Source organism: Dunckerocampus dactyliophorus, chromosome 1 (genome assembly GCF_027744805.1).
Source record: "Dunckerocampus dactyliophorus isolate RoL2022-P2 chromosome 1, RoL_Ddac_1.1, whole genome shotgun sequence".
In the NCBI taxonomy this organism is placed as follows: Eukaryota; Metazoa; Chordata; class Actinopteri; order Syngnathiformes; family Syngnathidae; genus Dunckerocampus; species Dunckerocampus dactyliophorus.
This window is the reverse complement of record NC_072819.1, coordinates 45,295,036-45,314,635: the sequence shown is the minus strand read 5'-3', so window position 1 is coordinate 45,314,635 and position 19,600 is coordinate 45,295,036. Positions and strand designations below refer to the sequence as shown.

At 39.8% G+C, this 19,600-nt stretch overlaps 1 protein-coding gene across 1 annotated transcript; it reads right to left on the bottom strand.

The window, feature by feature from the left end:
* Positions 1 to 1,914: 1,914 nt before the first annotated feature.
* LOC129178059 (sodium-coupled neutral amino acid transporter 3-like) lies at positions 1,915 to 19,600 on the bottom strand. The gene is made up of 16 exons (XM_054769790.1): positions 19,434 to 19,600; positions 13,081 to 13,184; positions 12,928 to 12,997; positions 12,673 to 12,788; positions 11,666 to 11,739; positions 11,465 to 11,557; positions 10,492 to 10,573; positions 10,035 to 10,117; positions 9,783 to 9,841; positions 6,819 to 6,935; positions 6,611 to 6,690; positions 6,428 to 6,528; positions 6,216 to 6,340; positions 5,835 to 5,979; positions 2,685 to 2,788; positions 1,915 to 2,604 (listed from the first exon to the last, which is right to left on the bottom strand). The coding sequence occupies exons 2-16, from the start codon at positions 13,143 to 13,145 to the stop codon at positions 2,500 to 2,502; spliced, it is 1,419 nt and encodes a 472-aa protein (XP_054625765.1). The 5' UTR covers positions 13,146 to 13,184; positions 19,434 to 19,600; the 3' UTR covers positions 1,915 to 2,499.

Below are 19,600 nucleotides of genomic sequence, written 5' to 3'. Positions count from 1 at the left end.
CAACACATTATACATGATCTGAGAGTTACGTGATGTACGTTAGGATCTGTTTTTTTAAAGGCTATGAATAATTATTTGTCTGATGTAGAAATCCTTGTAATGATTTCATGATGGCTCAATAATTATCCAGCATGCTCCTTCAGGCTGAAAGCAGCAGCCATGCAATATCCACAAATGTTCATTGGCTGCTTATCAGGCTAGAGCACAGCTCTCAGCACTTGTGCAACATGCAGTTAGAATCAGGTCCCGAGGGGCCAGAGTGCAGAGACTTTGGAGGTTATCATGGTTTCTTTGACAGAAGATTTGGTAGTCAAGAGGTCTCCTTTTCAGACCCTGGGATGGCAGTACCTGAGGGCAAATGTCAGGCAGCTGCGGCTGAGACACTCCTTAAGTCTGTCAGGAAGTCAGCACTTTTACAGCTGCTGTTCAGGGACTTGACGCTCTTCAATATCGCAGCACAGGAACGTGACTCCTGCATTGCTGCGACACATGAATTTGACACTAAGATGGCTGCAGCAGTGTGCCGCCAGACGGAAGGCAGGGAAGAGCAATATGGTATTCAGCTGGAACTGGAGTGAAAACCAGGGAACCAGGTCCTTGTGCCACAAGAGGGAGCTGGAGCCAGAGCCTTGGCTTGCTGTGGGGCAGAAAGTGGAGATGCAGAGACCAGTAGTGGACTGGAGGACCAGAGACTAGGCAGAGAAAGTATTGAAGGCCGAGGCCTCTATTGAAAGCACACATACATGCACATGTCAATTTATCCAGGGCGTCATAATTATTGACCTGTTTTTTTCTTTTAGTTGTTTGATTAATCGATTTATTGTTTATTCATGACAGGCCTACTCAGAAGTTATATATTTCAAGAAAAAAAACGCATATCAGCTTTGATATAGGTGAAAATGCCAATTATTAGTACGAACTTCGGTCTATGCGCATTTTTCCCATTTTTTCTTCTTCTTTTTTTTTTAAACATTTTCCAAATATTTAAACTTTCTTCTTAATGAATCTTTGTAAATTTACTGCTCGTAATATTATGACTTTGTTCCCATAATATAACTTCTTTCCCAACCTAATATTCCAAAAATGACAACTTTATTGATTTTGTTTCTTTATAACATAACACATAACAAAATATTACAACCTTTTATAAAAACCCAACTATATTTTCTTTATTATTTCAACTTTATGCTACTAATATGACATTGTTCCTCATAATATTCTGATATTGTTGTAAAACTACAACGTTGTCTTGTTAGATTACAACTGTTTTCTCTTAATATTGACCTTATTCTTGTAAAATTACCGCTGATTTTTTTTTATTTTTGCTGCTGTGCTTTATTTTTTTTAAAATCTGTTTTCTTTTTTAGTTTTCTTGTTAAATAAAATTTTCAGAATGGCTGCGGGCTGCAAATGACCCTCAGACCGCACTTTTGACACCCTTGATTTAGGGCCTAGTTTCCCAAAGTGGGGTACGCGTACCCCCAGGGGTACACCAGTCGTCATAGGAGGTACGTGAATAAAAATGAAAAACAGTTAACGCCTAAAAGTCATAATTACAAGCGCACCTGAACGCCTCATGGCACAAAAAGAAAGAAGGCAGAACATGAAGTGGTTCATTGCTCTGTGTGTATCATATGAACACATAAGTTGGATGATGGGAGTCAGGCCAGGTCAGGCAAGGAATGGATTAGTTGGCAGGGGAAGCTAAAATCTATCCTTGGACTCCATTCTGCGAAATCCATGTTTTCTTTCATGAAAGCATAAGACTGCAACAGCCTTGGGAGAATGTACTAATAAGCATCCATCCTTCCATTTTCTGTACCGCTGGGGCTGGAGCCTATCCCAGCTGACTTCCACCAATCAATCACAGGGCATAATATAATAAATAATACCAAACAAAACACAGATGCAATCTTTTGAAAATATTTATTGAACAATATACATTGTCCAGAATAAATGTACACAACCAAAGTAATTGGTTCCATTATACCAAATTAATTGGCTTACAGTATAGCAATGCATTACCAGACTTTGTCGTTTTGACTTTGTCTGTTTCTTTAGTTTGGGAAGTACTGCTCTGCAGTAGTACAAAGTACAACAATCAAATGACCAGAATTGTCCCACCCAGAGTGTTTGGTCTTTGATTTGGTAAATGTCATTAAAGCTCCATTTTATAGAGCAACTTTACTAATGATTCAAGAAATGTTTTGCATGCAGACGTAGCGATTTTCTTTTCAGAATTAGCCTCCATAATAAGCCTTATTGAAGGTTGCAGCAATGGTGGCTTCCATGAGCTACATAGGCAGGCTGACACTACCCGCCTATGTGTCGTGGGTGTGTGTGACAGGACACACTCCTTTTGTCGACACCATGAAGGAACAGAATGTCCTCTTAAATAAATGAATGAGCTGTCGAAGCACTGGCCAAAACCATCCGGCAGAAAGTGGAGGGCCGTTTGCGAGAAGCGTGGCTGCTGCCGCTGTCGAGCACGGAAGCACTTTAATGCCCCCCCACGTTTCGTTTTTCCCCGCTCATCCAGTCAATTCCAATGAATGTGAGGCTCATAGTCATAAATATAAACCCCAGCGCTGTGAAACATGCGGCCTGAAAACCCCAAAAACAAACAATGTTAGCATGGCATCAAATAATTGACCGATGTACTGCTGAAAGGTGAAGAAGTCTACCTGGATCTTTGGTCTTGAGTTCATGGGCTCTTGTTCAGTGGGGATGATGCGGATATAGAAAAGTCCGGGAAGGATGAAGATCAGACTGGGCGCAGTTGTTGCTCCTGAACACAAAAGATGGGTTACATTGACATTTTATATCAGGGAACAAAAGACATCCTTGCAACTACAAACGTATGTAAGGGAGAGGGAGTCCCTAACTTAAAATTTAGAGAATTAATCTTGTTCGAGTTTAAAAGGTGTCTTCCTAACAGTATAGTAGCATTCGACAGGAAGTGACCATCCCCTACTGCTGTAGTGCAAAGTGACACACTAATCTTATTATTTCATATTTTTTACATTTGAGAACAGTTCAGTATTTTGAAGTCAGGCGAGTCCTCAGCAAAACAGTTTAAGGATTAAATTAAATGTATACTTTGGGTTTTCTTTGGCTTTTTGTGTTTTGGGGCCACCGTAAGAGTACCAATGATGGCTATGAAGAAAAATGTGATGATAACCATAGAACTGGACATGGAATTATGTAGCGCAATATGAGCAATGCAGTTAATTAAAATATACAAATTACCAGTCATATGCTCTTTCCTTCACTGTAGTCTGTCAGGTGTTTTCAAAGGGTGAATCGTTATACTTTATTCCAGATTAATTTTGTTTAATTGTATGGTTCGTGTATTGGGTTTCTTTACACTTGAATTTCATGTGAGGACGTTGAAATGTCACTTTAAACATTGACATTTTAAACTAGGGCTGTGAAATGATAATCAGATTAATCTGTTGTCAAATTAATTAATCATGATTAATCACCTTTTGGAACAATGTCTGGAAAATTGCCCATTTTTACTCTTTTATTAACAGAAATATAAGTTAGCGGGCATTATATGTATTAACAGCTCAGAAAATGTAAATCAAGCTAAAAGATGCCGCACATGCCTGGAACTATTTGCCTAATGGTAGTCGCTTTCAACTGTAGGTTAATTGGAGACTCTAAATTGTCCATAGGTAGGAATGTGAGTGTGAATGGCTGTTTGTCTATATGTGCCCTGTGATTGGCTGGTGACCAATCCCCAGGGTGTACCCCGCCTCTCTCCCAAAGTCAGCTGGGATAGGCTCCAGCATACCCCTTCTTTCATAGAAGCGGAACATTTGAATCACACTTTACACCACGTTATTATTAGCAATGAGGGTTTCGTTCAAAGACACTACGCCATTTAAATTGAATTCACAGGTTACAGTGTATTTTCTGTGATTTTCAAGTGCACTTAAGTGCAGCAGATATACTTAAAAATATCCACCTATTGTTCGTCTTTGTCTTTCTGTTTATTTAGACCACACATATACGCATAATAGAGATAGTGTTGTGATGTTCGGAGTCTCCATGAATGCACCTCACAGTTGTCTAGTGACAATGAGGAATTGTGGTTCCAAGGAACACAGCAGAAGCGTGTTTGTAAGTTGGAGATGCATACCGTATACGGTGTTTGAATTGCACTGATGTTTATGTGTACAGACCAGAATAAAGTTAGGAAAGAGCATCAGACTTTGTGTAACTCTGTGTTGACGCAACGCCGCGCGTCCGTCTAATGTCATAACAGAGGTGTGGCTTGCCATGATGCGCATGCCTTGATTACACTGAAATCTAACGTTTACGTGATTAAGGAAATCGGTACCGGCGTTAACGCGGTGTATTTGACAGCCCTACTTTAAACGTTGAAACGTTATTTGCATGTTTGTCACACTTAAATGGTTCAGATCATCAAACAAATATAAATATTAGTCAATGACAACACAACTGAACACATAATGCAGTTTTTAAATGAAATGTTTTATTATTAAGAGTAACCTTAATAATGTAACCCGCCTCTCGCCCGAAGTCAGCTGGGATAGGCTCCAGCATACCCATGACACTAGTGATGATAAGTGGCATAGAAGATGGATGGATGGATTATTAAGGGGAAAAAAAATCCAAACCTACATGGCCCTGTGTGAAAAAGTGATTCCCCCCCCCCCCCCCCCCCCCCCCCCCGTTAAAACATAACTCTGATTAATTGAGATCTATCAGTCAGAAAAAGGTTATAAAGCCATTTCTAAAGCTTTGGGACTCCAGCGAACCACAGTGAGAACCATTATCCACAAATGAGTGGATGAAAATGAGTGGCCGGCCAACCAAAATTATAGCAGGAGTGCAGCGGTGACTCATCCAAGAGGTCACAAAAGACCCCACAATAACGTCCAAAGAACTCCAGGCCTCACTGAACAAAAATAACATTAAGGCTCATCTTAATTTTGAAAGGAAACACCTTGATGATCCCCGAGACCTTTGGGAAAATACTCTGAACTTTTTGGAAGGTGTGTGTTCCATTACATCTGGCTTACAAGTAATGCCGCATTTCAGAAAAAGAACATCATACCAACAGTAAAACGTGGTGGTGAAGGGTGTGACGGTCTGGAGCTGTTTTGTTGCTTCAGGACCTGGAAGACTTACTGTGATAAATGGAACCATGAATTCTGCTGTCTACCAAAAAATCCAGACAAAGAATGTCCAGCCATCTGTTCATGACCTCAAGCTGAAACCAACTTGGGTTCTACAGCAGGACAACGATCCAAAACACACCAGCAAGTCCACCTCTGATTGGCTGAAGAAAAACAAAATGAAGACTTTGGAGTGGCCTAGTCAAAGTCCTGATCTGAATCCTATTGAGATGCTGTGGCATGACCTTAAAAAGGCGCTTCATGCTGGAAAACCCTCCAATGTGGCTGAATGACAACAAATCTGCAAAGAGGAGTGGGACAAAATTCCTCCACAGCGCTGTAGGAGACTCATTGCAAGTTATTGCAAATGCTTGAGTGCAGGGGGCAATCACTTTTTCCACACAGGGCCATGTAAGTTTGGATTTTTTTCTCCCTTAATAGTAAAACGTTTCATTTAAAAACTGCATTTTGTGTTCAGTTGTGTTGTCATTGACTAATATTTAAATTTGTTTGATGATCTGAAACATTTAAGTGTGACAAACATGCAAACAAATAAGAAATCAGGAAACACTTTTTCCACACCACTGTACATTTTTGAAAATGACATTGGTGAAAATGCTTGACTCGGCATTAATCTTTCTATGCACGGTCATGTAATTTATTTCTATGAGTTGAACGTGATACCGGTAATTCCAAAGATGTCTCGAATGTTGGGGACAAGGATGACCAGCAGGTTGACGGTAAACAACAGACACAGGGCAATGGCAATGTGTCGCAACCAATGGAAAGGCTTCCCGGGGAACAGAAGCTGCTGCAGGGCACGGCGGATCTGACGGAAATAGACACACAGTATTGTACAGTAAGCATCTATTTCTTTCTTTCTCTTTATTATGTATCTTTCTACAGGCGATTACTCAAAATGAAAATGACAGGGTGCTAACTGCACGTACCCCCATCTCTCTGTGCACTTTTATATTGTCATGTTTCCATTTATGTTATTGTATTGTAAGGGAAAACATGTTTCAGGCATGATGTCAACTGCATTTAGAGTAAGCATGTTCATACAGGAAAGAGGACCACTGGGACAGTGAGGGTGACGGCGACCAGGACAGCCAATCGCACACAGAGAATCAGAGTATCCAGGGGGTCCACCTTACTGTAGGTATGGAGGAGCTCTGCTTCTGTGTTTTCTGTCGCAATGAAATATAAAAAGTCCCACCTAAATCTCAGGTCAAACGGAGCTAAATTATATGCTTTGAAAATGGTTTTACTCTCACCGTAGAAGGTTAGATAGCCAAATATTGCAGTGAGGAAGTACATAATGAACATGCCAAGGATGGAAACATTGCCAATATTCTGCATTCTTCTCTTGGTTGGGCTTGAGGGGATAGGATATAAAAGATCATTATGATATCCTATGACAAATAAATTAGGGGATATGTTTTACTTTATTGTCCTACCTTCTTAGTTCAGTGTAGATGGGAAGGACTTCAGGGTGACATACAAAAGCAAATGCCAGAATTGGAATAGCATATGCCGTCTGCAAACAAAGAGGGACAATATCTTAACCTTGTCTGGGAATCATAGATGCTTTAAAATCACACGTACTGTATGCACCCTAATGAGAAATGGTTCGTGAGAGATGAACCTAATTGAGTCTGTGCTCACCTCTTGGTTGATGGTGAAGAACTTGGTGGTACATGCATCCTCCGAGATGTCTGTGCTTACAGAGTAGTTGCCAAACACTTCCAGCGGACAAGCAATGTTGAATTTCTTGTAGATGACCTTACGTGGAAGGAGGAAGAGGTCAACGTAGTGCTTTATGACACATTTCTCAAAAAACGATACAGTTGATTAGACTAGAAGAGACCTACATATTACATGTGTCTGGTATCGGATGTTTTGCATCGCACACCTGTTCAATTTGATGCAAATGTTTACGAGATGTTAAAAGAAAGACAACCATGACATCAACTGTCACTTTGCTTCCCCCAACGTCTCTCATATACAGCATACAGTACCTCACAAAAGTGAATACACCCGTGACATTTTTGCAACTATTTATCCTTCATCGTTTCCTGGGAGCCATTGCTCGACGTGCTAACACCATAACCAGGGCAAAGAAGAGCGGGGGTGCTGGGCATGCCTATACGCTAGGTCCCCAACTTACGAACACCCGACTAGCGAACACTTGCGGATACAAACACAAGCCGACTGCTCTATATTTTATTTTATTTTGCCTTGTAGGCATTCGCTCAATCAGTATTTATACTGCTACTGTACATGCTTGATCAGTAGAGGGCACTGTGACACTGCTAATGCAGCCTTAGAGCTAATGAGACCAACAGAGGAAGAGTTAGACCTGGGGAGATACAGTGTAAAGCTAAATGGAAAGCTAAATTGTACAACCTGGACAGAGCGTGTGATTAAAGTTTATGAAGAGTTAATAGGCCTGCTTAATTCTACACCACCCACAGAACACTACCTCTTTTAGAAGAGTCTAACGACGACGACTTGTCCTTTTTTTCAATATCTCCTCCTCCAACTCCTCCACGACGACGTATGCTCGGCGACTCCTCTTCAAAGGTAAATAACATTTATCATTACGTATTATTATATCATTTTTATTATTGTTTTTTTCATTAATGATCCTCGTTTAACATTACTACTGCATCCAAACTCATATTTACATACATACGCATATACTGTACATGTAGTACCTATATCATTGGTAATATTACCTTTTCCCCTACTTAAGAACGATTCAACATAAGAACGGTCGTCTGGAACCAATTGTGTTCGTTAGTTGGGGACCTAGTGTATAAGGAAGTCCGGGTTGCATTGACGTCAATGGAACTTGGTGTAAAAAAAAACACAGCGTGCACAGCCGTCCAAAACTGCTTTCAGGGCTCACTTCCAAATGCGCAAACCTCATTATCTGCCGCGTTGGCATCGTTTACAACATTGTAACAACATTTATAGGTCACAAAAGGGGAAAAGCATAATAAACTTTAAACTGTATTTGTATTTCAGTTCATTTACAAAATGTTTATGCTTGAAAAAAATAATTTAGGCCAAGAATACGTAACATTTGCTTGACTGTGCATTTTTTGGACTAATAATAGGCCGTAGTCAACCACAAAACAGCAATAATAAATAAATTAATTAATTTTTGAAAAAAAAAGTGGGATGCAATGGAGCGAGGGATGACTGTATATAATAATTCTTAATTGATTAAATTAATCATATAATTACATTGAATTGAATAAATTAAATTAATCAAAATATAATAAATATAACAATAATGTTTTTAATCATTAATTACAGTACAGGCCAAAAGTCTGGACACATCGCATCTTCTTTATTTTCATAACTATTTACGTTGTAGATTCTCATTGTATGCATCAAAACTATGAATGAACACATGTGGAATTATGTACTTAACAAAAAAAGGGTGGAATTTATTGCCTTATTGGTTGGGCGGTTGGGCCCATCAGTTGTGTTGTGTGTGTCCAAACCTTTGGCCGGTACTGTACATCAAACAGGTGAGAAATAATTCAGAGTAAGATGTTTCATTGTGTGCTTACAGACACTGATTTGGAGAGTGGAGGGTGCACATGGCTTCAGGTCAAATGTCTCAACATTCGGGAACCACTGCGCTAAAGCTTCCGTAAGACTAGGTTGCATATTACAGCCCAATTCTGAACTAAACCTTAAACAGTTTGAAATTCAAATTTTCAGATTTTTTAAGAGTCTTAGATGGCAGTAAAGGAATGTGGAATGGATTGCCATCCTACATTCCTTTACTGCCACTGTTGAAGTCAATTAAAAGCAATTTCGGGCTGCTTTTGAGGGGCTATCCACACGGAAACATTTACAGGTGACAACGGCGAAGTATTTTATTGCTTTGGCCTCTCATCCACACGGAAACGGCATTCTGGGTGCGGTATTTTTTTGAAAACGGCTTCCAGAGTAGGAAAATCTGAAAACGCCGGCTTGTCCCTTCCGTGTGGACAGCCTACACGAGAAAGAAAACATACTATTACAAATGTGAAAATTAAAAGGGATGGGCAATCAAAGCTTGTAAGCTTGAGGTGAGTTTTTGGGAAATCCTCCAAAGAAGAAAACCAGCCCCTCCCCCCACAACGCAGCCGATTCTCCCAAGGACGGGAGTAATGCTGCATCCCATACTGCTGGGAAGCAGGACATATTTCACGTGCAACTTACGAGGTCTCACCGCAAAGCGCTCCAGTTGACAAGTAAACAAAAAACATGGCTGACGAGCTCGACGGGCATGTCGTTTTGCATCAGAGGTACGTTATTGTCGATTATGATGAAAACTAGTGGATGCAGCATGCTGTAAATTTAACCTTGTGTATCAAAGAAGCAAAATGGTAGATGCCATTCAGTGTAATTATGCTTTGACTGATAGCAAGAAGGTCCCTCGATGCTCCACACTTGTTATCCTCTGGGTTAAATACTTCACTTTACATTGCACATGTGACAAATAAAGCACACTTACCTTTAAAATACAATCACTGGGGGCCACTACATTTGCTACAAGTGCACAGTCAACAATACAACTTTCAATATGTATAAGCACTCATTGGTTAAAATAAGGCATACACTTACCACAGATAGGAAAAACACCATGCAGGAGAGGGAAAAGCCACTTGTGTAACCCAGATAGCCTTAGAAGCACAACAATATGTAACGTTAATCGAGAAATACTCATTACGATGGGAAATGTACTGTGTTTGCGTGTTTCCTTGAATTATTCTTGACCAAAAGCAATTATTCCTTTCCAACAGGGCTCTGTAGACAATGCAGCGGGTCATTACAAGATATATGTATAAGTGGAGGAAAGACGACATTCAGAAGTACCTAGGTGCTTCATCAGGGCCAGAGGAAGGATTATGCCAGCAGTGACTAGGATGATGAGGTAATTTCCGTTCATGAACCATTCACTAGGTGAGGAAGACACGAAGAGACAGTAGTGCTCACTTTTGCCACAACATTCACACTGTAAGTGTGACACTTTTGCTGTTATTCACATACTTTGTGCTTCAGGCTGTTGTGGTTGATCACACTTAATGCATTTGGTCCAATTGTGAATTATTCTTTCACATTCATTAACGGAATCATGAATTGTACGTCGAATTGCACAATTAATACTCAATATATTTTTGACGGTTTTCTCCTGAGAATTATGTGATCAACAACAGCCAATCACAGGCAAGGGAGTTGAGTAGATAATGAAATTAACATCTGTGTAATTGACAGGCATACATACTGTAACTACTGTACTTTCAAATATAGTATTTAAATATTCAGTACTTACTGAGAACCAGATGTTTGGCCTAAAAAAGCCTGGATTACCAGCGGTAACTCTGACTTCACAATGAACAGGTAGCTCGACATAGCTGCAAAACAACAACAATGTATTGGCCTGCAATTCATTTTCACATGATTGCGTCCATACATTGAAAATGTTCTAATTGGTAGTCAGAGAATATGTCACGAAGTTCCATGAGTATTGATAAGGATAATGGGGAATATACTAAGAAATTTTGAAATGTTTTGGCAAGTATTAGGGCCACATTGAGGAAAAAAATATGACAAGAAATAAAGTCGTAAAGTTCTGAGAATTTATGTCACAGGCATTGCCTGAGACAGCTATGAAAAGGGGAGACTCGTGGCCTTGGGCATGTGGAGGGGCCGCAGGCGGGTAAGGAAGGCAGAAGTGTGAGCGCCACATACGGGAGAAGGGATAGACACGCTAATCTGTTTGTGCTCAACTGCTCTGTTTTGCTGCCACGTTATAAATAAAAGTTTGCCTGAAGCAAGAGGAAAGTTTCCTTCCTTCCTTCCTTCCTTCCTTCCTGAAGAGCTATGCTCTTTTTTTCTCTCGCTCTGACACGTATGAAAACGAGGACACTTAATCTTACGACCTTTTTCTCGTAAATTTACATCTTTATTCTCGTAATTTTTTTACTTTATTCTCGCAAATGTACACATTTTTTCTTGTAAATTTACGACTTTATTCTCGAAATCTCCGATTTTTTTTCTTTTTCTCAATGTGGCCCTAATAGTCCGTCGTACCAAAAAACCCTAAATTTGTTGAACAAATATTTTTGACAGAATCTTTGTTAAAAATAAAACGGTTTAAGTTTTAGTTCAGTTGACCTATTGAGCTAAACTCTTACATTCCGTTTCCATGCCCAGTTAATTCTCATAAATTCCCATGGAACTGGACAACTCAACTTTTCCAAAATTCCTAAACTAAACTTTCCATAATAAGGAAGCAACCTTACCTCCAATGTTATGCAGCGTGATGATGACAGCTGCTATAATTTTGCCCGGATGGCCAAATGCTCTCATGCCCAGGTGCTCATATGCACGGATACCTGACAAAAAAACCCACAACAAAATCAAATGTAGGAGATACAGAAAAGAGTGGAAGTTAAATGAAGCATGTGCTTTTGGTGTGTTTTCTAAACGTTTTGAAGCCTTACCCACAACCCCAGCGCTACGGAGCAGGAGATGGATGGAGTAACAGGACAGACACGCGATACATATCAATAGGACCCTGTTAAAGTCACACAGCAACAAGAGATGCCCTTAGGAGTGAAGAGCACTGATGATTCTCATACAGTACGGTGTCCCCTCGCTACATTGCGGTTCACCTTTCGGGGACTCGCTGTTTTGAGGATTTTTAAAAGCAATTTTGCATGTTTTTTTGTTTTAACTGCGTATGAACGAGCACTGCGTTCTGCGTCATTGTGGCGCATTAGAGCGATCGCACATACACTGCACTGCTGATGGGGATGTCATACATTTTCATGTCAAAAATTCTCTTTAACACAGCACGGCATGTCCGACATGACAGTGAAATAAAATTCTCCTCCCATTCTGTGTGGAAGTGGTAAGTTTTTGGCTTCTTACTTTTAGTGTTGGGCATCATTTCAATTTGAACGATTCCGGTTCTGTTTCCTCGTTTCGATTCCGGTTCCTAAAGATTCTCGATTCCGATGCTTTTAAAAGGCAGGGTCATAAAAGTTTGCACGGTTTGAGGGCGATAACGAGAGTTATTTTTTTGCTTCGCGGATATTCACTTATCGTGGTCTGGTCTGGAACCAATTAACCGCGACGAACGAGGGACGAATGTATACTAATTAATTTTGGAATCACAAATAAGTCACAGCCCACAACTATGGTGCTTTCAAGGACTGCCGAACAAAGTGAAGCAAAATTTCAACGCTTGACGAAAAACATCAGTGAAGCATAAAGAAATGCTGTCTAACGGTGGTACGTGTGTGCAGTACATGTTACCTGTGTTATCACACATTTAGAAATTATTACTGACTTACGGTGCCTGTGTTAAAAATGTGTGTTAAAAAAAAGCATATTTTTGGAGAAAACTTGTATTTTTATTTAACAAAAACCTGCAAATTTGCAGAGCCGTGGTTGCTGTATCGCAAATGTGCGGGGATCCACTGTGTACACATTATTATCCACTCACAAGAAAAGCACAATGCCTGTGTTCGACATGGCGTATGAAAGTCCCAGAATCCCGCTGCCCATGATGGCGTTGCTCAGGTTAAAGACAGACATGCCAAGCGAGGTCTTACCCTCAAACTGAAAGACAATTAAGATGCAATGTTAAGCATGAGAGCACAAAAAGCTTCAAAACAACGCACTACAACTAATGCTGAAAACTAAGGCTAAATTTAAGAAAGTGTTGCGGTAGGCAAATAAGCGGCAGCGTTGTACTCACATCCGTAAACTGAGGCCTCTTTGATGGTTTGTTGTTGTGCTGTAGAAACATTTGTTCCTCTTGGGGGACTCTGGAAGTGGAACATTGCACTTTAAATGTTGACAAAACAAAGCCACTCGATTTATTAGTCATTAAAAAAAATATACAACATACTCTCCGTCTATTGCCACTGCAGCGCCATTGGGTTGATTATCATTTGATAGTTTCTCCATTTCCATATTCGGGTGGACTGATCTTGCTTAAAGAAGGTAAAAGTTCTGAAAAACACACATAAAATAGTCAATAATTCATAGTTGAGTTGTTCAAATAATTTTGCTATATCCAGGCAAGATGTACAATTATGCAATTGGTTAACAGAACATGCCAAAGGTGAGAAAAGAATACAAAATGTAAATACAATAAATACATCCATAGAGGAGGATACGTTTGTAATTAACAATGAAGTTGTGATCGACACTTAAACCTACGTGCTGAGGATCTGGTCAACTTACACTTTATAAGCTTCACAAACAAAAAACATAAAAAAATAGTCCGTGTTTTGAGCAGTTTCATGTTTGAGTTGTTGGGTTTCTTCCAACATCTAAGCCAGCCTCTAGAAAGTTTCACTTTATTTTCATAATATTTATATATTAGTAAGATACTTTTTTTTTTTTTTTAATCGTAGCTCTACTACTGTTTCTTGCAATTCTTCTTTTTGTTTTTTTTTTCTTTCAGCGAGGCCTGATCGCATGTTCGTCCAAACAGAAACACTGATAAACAAAGTGCGTCACTGAGAAAATAACGCGAGCGGCACAGCGCTTGTAAGCTATGGCCCGGCTTATGTCATCATTTTCAAAGTACACGACTGAGCCCATCGGGCCAAAACAAACCTTTCCTCCCGTATGTCTATTTGGTTAGGAGGAGTCAAAGCCATCTTCAGGTCAAGTCAGATTGATCACAGAAGTTATCTGAGGGCACTTCACTTTTAGGGCAAGTCTATACTGTGCATTCGCTATTTACTAACAAGTCAACATAAGTCAACATAAGCAAGCACTTGGTGCATTTAGCAGGAAAAAAAAGTGGTGTAAATAAACTAGAAGACCACGGTGAGATCAATCAACTGACATATAGTGGTGTGAAAAAGTGTTTGCCCACTTTCTGATTTATTTATTAATATTTTTTGCATGTTTGTCACACTTAAATGTCGCAGATCATCAAACAAATTTAAATATTAGTCAATGACAATTTCATTTTGGTTGGCCAGCCACTCCTGGGAAAGTTCACCACCGTTCCAGTTCCATGTTTTCGCCATTTGTGGTTCTCTGGAGTCCCAAAGCTTTAGAAATGGCTTTATAACCTTTCCCAGACTGATAGCTCTAACGGTGGGGCAATCACTTTTTCAGACAGGGCGGTGTAGGTTTGGATTGTTTTTCCTCACTTAATAATAAAAAGTTTAATTTAAAAACTGTATTTTGTGTTCAGTTGTGTTGTCATTGACTGATATTTAAATTTGTTTGACGTTCTGAAACATTTAAGTGTGACAAACATGCAAATAAATAAGAAAGCAGGAAGTGGACAAACACTTTTACACACCACTGTAACAGCCACAAGCCACAACAGATGTTTCCAATTGAAATGTAAGTAAACTATTCATTCAGAGTAACAGATTTATCTTATCACATTATTATATATTAGAGATATATATTATTCATTTCTTATACATTATTACATTATCCAGGAAGAAAGACTAAAAAGTCACTATTGTTAGCCAGTAGCCTGTTAGCATGCTAGTGCAGAAGCTCTCCCCTCACGTGGTGTGTTTTCCTACTCTTTCCTTGTCTTCTATCCATCCATCCATCCATCTTCTATGCCGCTTCTATGCCTCATTAGCGTCACGGGGATAAGCTGGAGCCTATCCCAGCTGACTTGGGGCAAGATGCGGGGTACACCCTGGACTGGTCGCCAGCCAATCGCAGGGCACATATAGACAAACAACCATTCACACTCACATTCACACCTATGGACAATTTAGAGTCGCCCATTAACCTAACATGCGTGTTTTTGGAATGCGGGAGGAAACCGGAGTACCCGGAGAAAGTCCACGCACGCACACGCGAAGAGAACGTGCGAACGCCACACAGAGATTCCTTGTCTTTTAATGATAGTAAAATCACTATTGTTGGATACGTCAGGGGTGATAGTTGAATGGTGATAGTTAGATACTCACATGTGCGCCTGGACTTGAGAAACTGCTGAGTGCCTACGTCTTTATGTAGGATTCCTGTGATTGTAAGTAATAAAACATTGCTAATCTCACTTTACCTTTCATGTTTCATTTGTTTGCATCTTATTTTATGAGCAAAGTTGGTAGCGGAAGAAAAGAGAAAAGAAGAAAAGAACTCCAGGAAAGGACAGAACGACAGAGGTTTAACATGACAGTGAAAAGGGTCAGTTAAGGCCATTCAAAGCCGCCCATTGATGCATTTTTGTCAGGCCGCACGTTACTGATTGCAGAGACTGCTGCTGGTCTCAACGTAGTTGGACAAAGATTTGTGTGTGGGTTTTTTAAAAACTTTTGTTAACGTTTTAACATCGCGTTTTGTGTTCAAGTACAGTAATCCCTTGTTTATCGCGGTCCCAGACCCGACTGTGACAAATGAATTTCCACAAAGTAGGTTTCCTTATTTACAAATGGAACATTTTTGTAGTTATAGCATAGAAAACCTGTTTATAACATTCTAAATGCGTTTTTTTTGCATTATTAGAGTCTTCTAGACATGAAATAACACCCCTATAGTCACCTTACCGAAACAATATAGTAAACACAATAAGAGTAAATGAGCCATTTAAGACATAAATACGACTTGTGCTCGTGCGTGTTACTGTAAATGTGTTCCCTAGGGGAGTGGAGTGATGGGCTGACAGGAATTGACGTTGAGTATCAAGTAACGGCCACAACGATAGACCGTGTTTTTATTAGGGATTACTTTGCCTGTTTGAGTTCATTCAAACTGCAATAAAATCCTGTTGTTCCGGTGATAAGGTCTGGCGTTAGTGTGTCTCACTGAACATTAAAGTAACATTACTGACATAAGTGTAGAATTTCTCTTCTCTTCTGAATGCCTTTTATTTGTATTTTTACCTTGCTTAAATGCTTAATTTTGACCAAAAAACCCCTGTAACATTTGCTTAAATATGCATATTTTTGACCAATAGGCCGTATTCAACCACAAAACAACATCATTGATTAATATATCTCGGAAAAACCATGATGCTGTTGCATGAAGGCAAGAAATCCGAAGCGCGAAGTGCGAGGGACGACTGTAAATATAAACATAAGCATCACTGCGGTAACGGTAGTTTGTGTCATCTGTGTTTGCGATGGTCACCTTGATGGGTTTGTTATGATTCCAGGGTTAAAGATGAGTTGGTGGAGCCTATCCCAGCTAACTTTGGTGGCACGCACCCTGTACTGGTCACCAGTCAATCACAGGGCACATACAAACAACCATTCATTCTCATAGTGAGGCGGATGTTCTAACCACATGCACCACTGCACTTCCCAGACCAGATGGTTTTTTTAGCTATATTTTGAGCAACAAGGCTATCCAATATGTGGATATCTGCACTGAAAGGACCTCAGCAGTGACGGACAACGTGATAAAAGCTGAGAATGACCTCCCTGTTCAAACACGGCAGATCGGCTTTCTCAGGCAGTGACACTTTGTACACGAGTAGTCACGTGGCGCTTTCTAATAGTGTCCCAACACAAATAGACACTGTAAATGTCTATCCTGTATATGTCTATACTGTACTGCCATGCATTACAGTATATGGTCTAAACCGACCGTGGTCTAAAATTAAACATGAACACACTGTACTACAGGAAGAAGACTGGAATACTGTGCTGGTGGTGGTGGTGATGTAGTTCAACTTTACTTTGTGTACTTGACACACAAAATAGCCTATTTACCCCAAATAAGATGAAAATGTCTATGGCAGTGACAATAACTCATGTAATACAGTACAGCCTATTAGCTGTATCTCGGTAGATTCTCAATCATATACTGTATTGGAGAACATTACAGAATCTGGATGTTTGCAGTGGAATTGTGGACAAAGACAAATGTGCAATGCAGCGAGCAGGTTTTACATTCAATTTCCAGGCTCAAAGTTCACTTAGTTATCTGCATGGAATTTAGATTCCCCTCCGCCAAACTGAACATACCGTTCCTAAAAGTCAAATTACTAAAACAGGTTTAGAACACCCCAACTTTTCTAGTTATTTCTAGTTATCAAGCTTTAACAGTTGGTGCAGTAATTCCTACAGGTGTTCCAAGTTCTGGTGTACTTACTACCTCCTCTGTCTGCATTAAAACAGTGTTCAGAACACACTGCGGCACTGTACCCTCGTGAACCTCAGTTGAACAGCAGTGTACTGGAGAAAGTAAATTGTTGCTACAAAAATGGCAAGAAAAAAGGGAATTAACAATGGAAGCGAGGCAGACCATCTTAACACTTAAAAATGCAAGTTTTTCCTCCAGAGAACTTTTGACTGGTAGTGTATCTCTATCCCCTCTGTTTCCCATTTGAAGAAAGGTCTCCTGCTCTGCTTTCTGGAAGAATCCCAAACTCCACTACATGAGCTCTCTAAAGACTTTCCAAGATGAATATTTCATCTCCAGTACTGCAAAAAAGGTCTCAGTATAGTCCTTTTTACTTACGGCGTCACACAAAAATGAGTATACACATTTATCTTCTCAAAGGACCATGCAAGGGTGTTGAGTTATTTTCAGTGGAGGGTAGCTGGCTACTCTTAAGTTGAAGTTTCATTTGTACAGTATTGTCCCTGTAGAACATATATTGTATTAAAAGTGAGGGGTGTATTCACTTTGGTGAGATACTGTATATACTTTTCAGCACTTTTCCCTTCCTCTTTCTGTAGCTCAGGATCAAACCGGATGCCTTCTTGATGTCAGGCAGCACATTCCTGCACATTTTTCATGCTTTCGCTCATTTACCAAAAATCATTATTGCTTCCTATGGCTGCGCTTCAGATAATCACGAAATCTACAGACTGGCTTCAATTACTCTTATGCTCGTGAAAAACTACAATCCTGCAAAACTGCAAAGACAGTTGAGATGAATATGGAAAATGTTATCAAATTATTACTGTATGCACTTGAAATCTGCATGAAGACTTATTTCGAGTACTTCAAAAAGCCAAAGCTAGTAGCTCAGTCAAGTAATTGACCCAAACTATGTGTTCTGAGTGTCTGGCAAGAGCACATGAACAGGAACAACATACAGGGAGCCTTCCTGCTATGACATAACAGCACAAAAAACACACACGTCACACATATTGTGGAATTACTGTATAGTACTGTATTGTTTGGTTTGACACTTGTTACTCCACAACCGACCCTACCCAATGTGGCGTCCTCGGGGAGATTTTATACGCCCTCCCCCGTCAGCGATTTACATAAGATTACAAAGAAATTGAATGGCATTGTTTTTACCGTTGTCTTTAATTTGCAAGATAACGTGTCACCCAATTGACATGGTTAATCAATGACAAATACTGTAAATATAAAAAAAAATGCCACGAAAAATTCTGTAAATAAGTGAATAAATAATAAATTATACAAATATGACAATTTCATTAACCACACATTTCGCACCAATAACTTTATATATAATCTACAGTTACATCATGCATTAATAACAATATACAAAAACTAAATAAAAGAGCTATATTCAGAAGCTATACATACCTACAGTATATATCTGCTGTATGTGCGAAACCATGCACAAAAATGATGGGCACGAGGAGACTTGTTTGTTACCTTTGTAGTAATGTGAATTAGGCTTTATTGCTTTACATTTGAATCAATGTGAGCTTTTCCATTTCAAGCACTCATAGCAACAACTAGTTTTAACAAAATTATTTTGAATTCCAGATGTTTCGGTGCCTCCTGGAAGCCACGGCGCCCTTAGCATCCACCGATACTGCCCAATGTGCCAGCCGGCTTTGTGTTACTCTGCCAGTGAAGTTGTGCGTGTGCCATGCAAGGATCGTTTACATTTTGGTGCAAAACCGGATAAAAATTCAATGATGCATCTAAGATGTCAATAATGCATACAGAAAATCATAAAAGACAGTGAACTTGCCACGCAAAAAAAAAAAAAAAACATTATTGTTTTAACGTGTATAACAGTGATAATGCGCTTCTGTAAATTGCATTCTCATGTGGTTTTACGGTGGGGGAATTTCAATTCACATTGGAGTGTTAAAATAACTTTTTATCAATTGGTACTACTACTATTACTTAGAATTCTTGTCGTTCTATTTAAATGTGGATCAGTTAAGTAATTAAACAATTGAGTAAAAACCCTCCCATGCACAGTGAACGCAACAGCCTTGAAGAGCAAAGCGGTGTTCTTCTTGGTGAACAGAGCTCCTCAAGAAGTCAAACCACGTGGCAGCAGTCAGTCCAGCTCATGGAGCACAGTGTTGGGGGACTTACCTCCTCAAACAAGTCCAGCTGATATCAGAAACAGGGTGGTCTCGCGCTGTGCAATCCTGACACCAGAACCTCGCTTTGGGCCAGGAAGGTGGCAATACGGGTCTGATTTGGAGCTCTGAATGGAAACACACTGTGACTCTGGGAAAGGTTGTGAAGAGAGGAACAAA